This window comes from Nicotiana tabacum, chromosome 1 (assembly GCF_000715075.1).
Source record: "Nicotiana tabacum cultivar K326 chromosome 1, ASM71507v2, whole genome shotgun sequence".
Lineage (NCBI taxonomy): Eukaryota > Viridiplantae > Streptophyta > Magnoliopsida > Solanales > Solanaceae > Nicotiana > Nicotiana tabacum.
In genome coordinates this window covers 3,313,488-3,322,202 of record NC_134080.1, presented here as the reverse complement: position 1 = coordinate 3,322,202, position 8,715 = coordinate 3,313,488, and the positions used below count along the sequence as shown (strand labels likewise).

At 35.9% G+C, this 8,715-nt stretch overlaps 1 protein-coding gene across 1 annotated transcript; it reads right to left on the bottom strand.

Moving 5' to 3' along the window:
- Positions 1–6,556: 6,556 nt before the first annotated feature.
- Positions 6,557–8,231, bottom strand: LOC107769323 (F-box protein At2g17036-like). The gene is made up of 2 exons (XM_016588529.2): positions 7,911–8,231; positions 6,557–7,618 (listed from the first exon to the last, which is right to left on the bottom strand). The coding sequence occupies exon 2, from the start codon at positions 7,588–7,590 to the stop codon at positions 6,751–6,753; it is 840 nt and encodes a 279-aa protein (XP_016444015.1). The 5' UTR covers positions 7,591–7,618; positions 7,911–8,231; the 3' UTR covers positions 6,557–6,750.
- Positions 8,232–8,715: the final 484 nt, after the last annotated feature.

Below are 8,715 nucleotides of genomic sequence, written 5' to 3'. Positions count from 1 at the left end.
TATTGTATTAAAAATCAGATAAATAAGCCAAATATAACAGTTGAGCGACCGTGCTAGAACCACGGAACTCGGGAATGCCTAACACCTTCTCCCGGGTTAACAGAATTCCTTATCTAGATTTCTGGTACGCGGACTGTAATATAGAGTCATTATTTTCCTCGATTCGGGATTAAAATTGGTGACTTGGGACACCCTAAATCTCCCAAGTGGCGACTCTGAAATAAATAAACGAATCCCGTTTCGATTGTCCTTTAATTGGAAAAACTCCCCTGCGCCCCTCAGGCGCGGAAAATGCAGGTGTGACACACTATTTAATCATACAAGAGCGACAAACGTTCTTAATTTTAAGCACAATTTCGAACATAAGTCTATTTTTATAATAAAAATAAACAAGAAATAATATTAAAATTGTATGAAATTTACATAAAATTGTATTTAAGTTGTATTATGATGTGGTTGTTTTTTTTGTATGAAAGTTGCATTAAAGTTGTAAATAAGTTGCATATTATATGAATCGCTGTATGAAATTAATATTTAAGTTATAAATACTTTATTTTACATATAGTTGTATATATGTATCAAAATTGTATTAAAGTTCTATTATGTTGTATGACAATTGTATTTCAGTTGTATTTCAAATTATGAGATAGATCTTCCAAAAGAACAAGGTCTTTTTCGAATAAGCAAATTTATTTGGAACCCTACAAGTCCACTCTTTTTCCTATTCAAAGATCAGCCACTTAGCTTTGTGTTTTCATATCAAGAGTTATTTGCATATGTAGAGATATCAAAGGGGCTTCCCAAACAGATTCTCCTATATATATAAATTCTGCTTTATCAAGAATACACGGATTGTCCGATTGAAAATGATAACAAAATGCATAAGTCATTAGAAGGAGTTCTAAAAAAATATACACATGGTGTACCACCTAATTACCGTATTTCCTTTATGGGGAAGAAAAAAAAATTCGTATGAATATTGTATGAAAGTTGTAACTGAACTGTATTCTGTATGAATTTTATATTTAAGTTATATGTTACTCCCTCCGGTCCACAATAATTGATTTTTTTGATTGTTTTCACGTAGATTAAGAAATTCACCTTTTCACATTAATTAATAATAAAATTGACCATATTAACCTTTATTATCTCTTCACATTTTTTTATTTTATTTTATATTTGATATAATGTCATTTTAATATTTGGGATGTGATTATTATCAGGGGCGGACCTAGGTAGGATCAAGAGTGTTCAACTGAATCTGCTTCGCCGAAAAAAATACTATTTACACGTATAAATTCATTTAGAATTTTATATATAAAGAAAAATGATTGGTACAAGCATAGCCTGGTGGTAGTGCGGGTTCAATAGTAATCGATGGTTTTGAGTTCAAATCTCTGCCATATCATTTGTTTTTGTTTGTTACATTTTATATATTTATAGTTTTTAAATAGTACTTCTTTACTTAGTTTAAATTATTTTGTAATTTATAAAGTTCTTCTTCTTCTTTGTTATTTGTTATTTGTTACACATGAAGGTAGATAAGTTGTTTTTATTTACTTATTTATTGTTTAAGTTTTAAATTGTTTATTTATTTTGTTTACATTTTATTTATGGTGTTTCAAAATTGCTACATTGTTACTTAATTAACTAATTATAAAACTAAAACATATAAATTAACATCGAACACGAGCGGAAACTTTTTAAGTCTTATAAAAAATTGATATATTTGTTTTCTTTTGTGTTAGCACTTGTTTTCTTTCTTTATTTTCCTTTATGCCTTGCCTATGTACAGAAATGAAAGATCCCTGTTATTTTTTTTTAATTATTTATAAGTAGGTAAATTTTGATATATTTTATTTTATCTAACTATTTATTTGTTTTTAAATTGCTTACCACCTCAAACGATATTATTAGGGGTAGTATGGGAATAGAAAAAAAAACACCATTTCTTATTGTCGATTGTCAATTGCGGTTTTAGTGTTTACTTGAACCCGCTTATATAAAATTCTAGGTCCGCCACTGATTATTATCAACTCCCACTAAACATTGAATGAAGCAACTGGCAGACGATAATTGAAGGAAAAGAGACTTCACTGAATCCTTTAATTGAAGACGCTAATTATGGTTTGAGAGCCTTTAAGGAAAAATATATACAATCTTTTAAAGAAAAACCAGTTAGCTTTGGTGAATAGGAAACTTTAAATAAAGCGGATAAATAAGTTTGTATTAAAGTAATTTGATCCCTTAAATAAAGAGAAATTTTCATAAAGCACTATCTTTTAGTAGTAATTAGCCATCTATAGATACCATTTGCTATATTACGGATTATAGATACCTTTTATGTGGTTATAAGATGTATTTGATGTATTTAAGCTATTGTATTCATGAATACAATAGCAAAAATAGGCGTGAATCTGGAAAGTCCAGCTAATCAGTTGTTGTATTCGAGTGTATTCGACTATATTCAAGGAGTGAAACATGGGATTACAGCTGGACAGATTATTGTATTCGACTGTATTCACGGCGTGAAATAAGGGATTACACTATTTTTAAAGCGGAAAGTGAATCAATTAACATAATAGACTCCTAATATAATCAACAAAATCAATTATAATACACAAATTTTGTATTTTCAGTTATAAAAAAGATTCTCAACCGAAAAATACCCCCAAAACATAGCAATCTTCAGAGAAATTATATAATACATCTGAATACATAAATTATATTAATTAAAAAAAACTTATGAATACATTCACGCATATGGCGAGACAGTGAATACAATGAAATATATAGAATATAGCGGGATACATTCAAATACAATGAGCAAAGTGCATACAATGAAATACATGGAATACAACGAGATACATTGAATTACAATGAAAAAAACAAAACAATGAATACAATGAAATACATGAAAATACATTGAAATATATTAACCAGCTTTCTTGAGTTTAAAGACCCATTTGCATTTGAGTGGTCTTTTACCCTTTGGAAGTTCAACCAGCTTGTATGTGCCATTTTTCTGTAGAGATTCCATCTCTTCTTGCATAGCTTTCATCCACTGGTTCTTTTCTGGATGGGACAACACCTCCTTAAGACTTTCTGGCTCCCCCTCATCACTGATGAGGACATACTCTGTGGAAGGGTACCTGCATGACTCTACCCTTGGCCTCTCTGATCTCCTCAGAGGTTGAGGTTGTTCTTCTCCCTGAGTGGGGTGCTCCACTTCCTCGACACCTTCATCAAGTTGCTCCCCCTGCTCAATAACCTCACCAGGTTGCTCCCCCTGCTCGGCAACCTCGTCGGTCGTACTTTCTGCACTTGTGGGATTGTTAGAAGTAGAAGGAATAGTAACAAAGTTAGGAATTATACCATTCTTCGCCTTTTCTGTCATATCAACAGCAGTTCCAATTTCACTTTCTCGGAAGACTACATCTCTGTTTCTGATGACCTTCTTCTTTACAGGATCTCACAGTCTGTACCCGAACTCTTCATCTCCATATCCGTATGCAGGGAACAAATTTATCATCCAGCTTTGTTCTCTACTCTTTTGGTACATGTGCAAAAGCTCTGCAACCGAACACCTTCAAATGCGAGTAGGACACCTCCTTGTTGGTCCAAACCCTCTTTGGGATTTTAAACGCTAACGGAACTGATGGACTCCTATTGATCAGGTAACAGGTTGTCTGAACTGCTTCACCCCAGAATGACTTAGGCAGTTTAGCCATTCTGAGCATGCTTCTCACCTTCTCCACAATGCTGCGGTTCATCCTCTCGGCTACGCCATTATGCTGTGGTGTTCCAGGAACTGTCTTTTCATGCCTGATCCCGTGACTTGAACAATACTCTTCAAATTCCCTTGAAGTGTACTCACCTCTATTGTCACTTCGGAGACGCTTTAGCTTTCGACCCGTCTCCCTTTCTACTAGAGCATGAAACTTCTGGAAAACTTGAAACACCTGATTTTTGGTTTTCAAAATATAAACCCATAATTTTCGTGAAGTATCATCAATAAAAGTAACAAAATATTTGTTACCACACATTGATTCAATTTCCATTGGGCCACAAATATCAGAATATACTAAATCAAGTGTATTCAATTTTCTTTCAGATGATGTCTGAAATGAGACTATATGCTGCTTACCAAATAAACAGTAGTCACAAGGTTTTACCGTTGTACCTAAGAAATGAGTGATTTCTTGGCAAGAATTTGCAATCCCTTTTCGCTCATATGACTCATTCTTTTGTGCCACAAATCTGCAAAAATCTCATCTTGTACTGCGTTCAATTCACCTTGGCATATTTCTGCATTTGTCCTGTACAACATGCCACGAGCAACTCCCTTTGCAATCACCAATGATCCCTTAGTGAGTCTCCACTTTTGATTCGCAAAATAGTTCTCGTATCCATCTCGGTCTAAAGCAATTCCCGAGATCAAGTTCATCCGCAAATCAGGTACATGCCGCACATCCTTTAGAACCAATGTGCATCCGACATTTGTCTTGATACAAATGTCACCAATCCCCGCAATCTTTGAGCAACTTGTGTTACCCATTCTCACTGTGCCGAAATCACCTGCTACATATCTGCAAAAAAGATCTCTTACCGGTGTGGCATGGTAAGATGCCGCTGTGTCAACCACCCATTCCGACTCTGGACCTGACAGGTGCATGCATTCCTCTTACTCATTTATAAAGAGGACAACATTATCATTATTTTATACCATGGCGGCTGTGTTGTCGTCATTCTTCTGGCCACTGGTTTCACCTTTGCCCTTCCTTGGATTTGGGCAATCTCTTTTAAAGTGACCTGGTTGATCACAGTTGTAGCAATTTCTGGCTCTTGATTTGGATCGGTTCTTTGACTTCCCACGAGCTCCGGATCTACCATAGTTGTTCGAACTCCTTTGATAACTCCTGCATCTACCTTCTGTGATGAGAGCCTGTCCTTGATTTTCAGGCTTCTTTCTCATCTTCTCATTGAGTAGAAGAGCCGATGTGACATCTTTCAACTCAATAGTAGTCTTACCGTGCAAGATGGTTGTTGCCAAATTATCGTACGAAGATGGCAACGAGTTCAATAGTAAGATGGCTTTATCTTCTTCCTCGATTTTCACTCCGAGATTGGCAAGCTGTGTGATTAGTCCGTTAAACACATTTAAATGTGACAAAAAATCCGTACCTTCACTCATGTGTAGGGCGTATAACTGCTTCTTCAGGTACAATTTATCTGTCAGCGTTTTGGACATGTATAGGCTTTCCAACCTTGTCCAAATTCCACGTGCAGTGTCTTCATCAATGATGTTATTTACCACATCATCTGATAAGTGCAACCTGATTGCACTAGCAGCTCTTTCATCCAAGTCAGGCCAATCCTCAGCTTTCATGGTATCAGGCTTTTTGGAATCAACATCTAGAACCTTGTGTAATCTTTGTTGGATGAGCAGATCTCTCATCCTTCTTTGTCATGTTGAGAAACCGTTATCTCCGTTGAATTTTGCTACCTCGTAATTTACTTCGGACATTTTTATTTTTCACCAAGTATAGTACTACCGACAGTGAATAGTATTTCAGTGAACGAGCAGAACCTATGCTCTGATACCAGTTGTTGGGAATAAACCCCCTACCAAAATAATATTCACGGTAATAAAAGGGGAATAATAATGTAGCACCGAAATACGGTAATTAACAAGAATAAAAGAGTAACAATGACACCAATATTTTTACGTGGAAAACCCTTCTGAATAAGGGAAAAACCACGACCCCGAGAGGAGCAACTGATATCACTATAGTAAGGAATTTACACTTTATAGGCCCGAGTAAAATACTACAAAGACCACTACAATACTCAAAAGAAATAACCCTCTTTTGATATTTCACCTCACTACAATATTGCTCACACTCTCTATTTTCTTCACAGACTATTTTCTTATATCGTGTCTGTGAAACCTCACTCTTTCTTTCTAGCTCTCAGATATATTTTCCTCTGAGATTGTGATGAAAGAATGAGAGCCGAAGCTCTCATTTTATAGGCAAAATATGCCTACCAACCTTGACCTTTCAACTTCTACAGCCTGTCATTTTTGACAGAAAAATGAGAAACGTGGGCTGTCTGCTTCTGCCAACTTTGAAAATGAAGAAGAAAGGAAGAAAACAACTTCCTTAGAACGTGGGCTGGACCCCACATATAGATGTGCTGCATTAGCATACTTAAGACCAAAATTATATAATATACTAGTAAATTTAAAGAGTTCGTTGAATATGAGTCGATTTTCCCATGTGCGACGCAAGTTATACTTGCAAAGTTGAAAATGATATAAATTCTGTACTGGAGTTCATTGATCCCGTGTGTAATTGAGGTAAAAAACCAGCCAATAACATCGCTAGACAATTCCTCCTTGGTGTTGTTAAAAAGATTAGTTATCGAAAAGTTTCAGTCGGTTGTACCTCAATATAAAAGAATCAAAGCAACCAAGTCAATCAAATAAATGCGATAATGCAACAAAAGGCTAAACTGATATAAAGCAAATATTAACATATACATAATTCTTATTGATCAGCTTTGCCAATGTAACAGATGCAAGTATAACATCTTCTGATCTCGAGCACCGTACGTAACATCAGCATATGAAATTATCAAGCAAAATATTTTACAGGTATATTGCTAGAAAATGGTCCTTCTTAAGTGGGATATAAGTGTGTGCACAATAGCTGAAATTTACTAACTTGTTTACTATTGAACCTGGGATCAAACCTGCTTCAGCCTCCAACCTTTAGATAAGACACATACAACTAAAATGACATATCGAGTAACAAGTAATAATGCACCAGATAACTCAACTAGGTAGAACTGAACTGAAGGCAGCTTAAACATATCATCTTCAAGCTCAGCAAGCAAGCGTGTTTGTACACTTGGTTGAGCAATGCTAGGCCCTGCAATATCATAAACCCATACTTCCCCACGGTAACTCACGGAATAAAATTGGCCCTTACAAAAAATCATATTGCAGACTCCACCATCAGTAACAACATCAATCTCCGTCCAATTAAGATCTCTGGGTCGCCAAAAAGCCAAACAAGAACCTCCTGCATAATAGTGCACCAACAACGCATAATCTGATGTAAGAGATGGATTTGCAGATAAGATAGCTTTGTCTATGCAGTGCCAACGTTTCCCTTCACGTTGTCTTTCGAGATAATCGAAACCATGAAAAGACAGTAAGTCTTTTCGGGAGGGAAGCTGTGTTTTGATTCGAGAGAAAGGATGCAACAAGTTCATCTCCCCCGTATTATTTGCCACGGTGCAAAGCCATCCCTCGGATGGTAAACACTCTTGTCCTCTAGCTTCCGGGAGATATATGAGTGAAAGTTTCTTCTTGGAAAGAGAGTAAAATTCTCGATAATCGTCATCTTTGGCACCTAACAAAAGCAATGGGACTTGGGGCGAAAGCACATCAAAATTAAGCTTTGGGGCAGCAGTTCGCCATGAGGTACAAACGGCACCAAAAGCAATGAAATCTTCAATCACTTTAACACGCTTTGCAATCTCAGTAATCAGATCGATGGGCAACTCTGCCCAGTTCGCCATAGTTTGAGGATGTGAGGCTTCTCTATTTCTAGGGCAAGGAGAAAGAGCAAAACAAAAGAATTATATAGGCGAGCAAGCAACTTCCTATATTGACATGGATTTGGAATACCAATGACAAACCCAAATTTTTTCTCATTTAGGAACTAGGATTTGGACTCGGCGTGCAAGTAAAATCCTATATTTGAACAAAATCACACAGACCAACTTTTTGTGCATTTTCTTAAAATCGCATCAATAATCCTCCACTCTTCTTTACATGGGCGGGTTATATCCTGGGAAAGAAGAGATAAAACAAATATATATTATAAAGTAAAACTTACCAATCCAGCTTCGTATCATCGCCCGTTCGTCGCCGTCGATTATTCCGGTGAAGCTTCCCAATCTTCGGCAACTAGAACCGCCGATGATAACCAACAACAGCTTCAATTTTTATACTTAGGTTTGTTGATTATTTTGATTGAAATATGTTAATACATGTTTGTTGAGGATTTGGTATTTGAAGGTAAGAATATTTGGGGACTTTAGAATTATCACATGACTCATTAATTATTCAACCTCAAAACATTGTGCGAATTTTCTAAATCAAAGAAGCATTGTCTGTCTGAGTTTCTAAATCATCACCAGTTACAGAGATGGATGCTCATTGTGGTGGAGTTTAAATTTCAGCTTATAATGCTGGAGTTTAACTTATATAAGTTTGAATTCCAACAAATTGTACTGGAGTTTTAAATTGCATAAAATTTGAACTCCAGTATATTATGTTGTAAATTCTCGGGATTCTATATTTTCTTCCTGCATTTAATAACCTGTTTGGCCAAGGTGTTAATGTATTTTAATATTAAAATTATAATATTAAAGTACATTTTGCTATGATGGTAAGCAACCTCCACTTCCAATCAAGAGGTTGTGAGTTCGACTCTCCCCAAGAACAAGGTGGAAGTTCTTAGAGGAAAGTATGTCGGGGGTCTATTTGGAAACAGCCTCTCTATCCCAGGGTAGGGGTAAGGTCTGCGTATACATTACGCTCCCCAAACCCCACTAAGTGGGATTATATTGGTTTGTTGTTGTTGTTGTTGTTGTTTTGTATTTCTTGTGAGAAAGTGATTATAAATTTTCTTCCTGCAT

Excerpts from the sequence above, each read along its gene's own strand:
- LOC107769323 (XM_016588529.2), bottom strand. The coding sequence starts at position 7,590 with ATGGCGAACTGGGCAGAGTTGCCCATCGATCTGATTACTGAGATTGCA.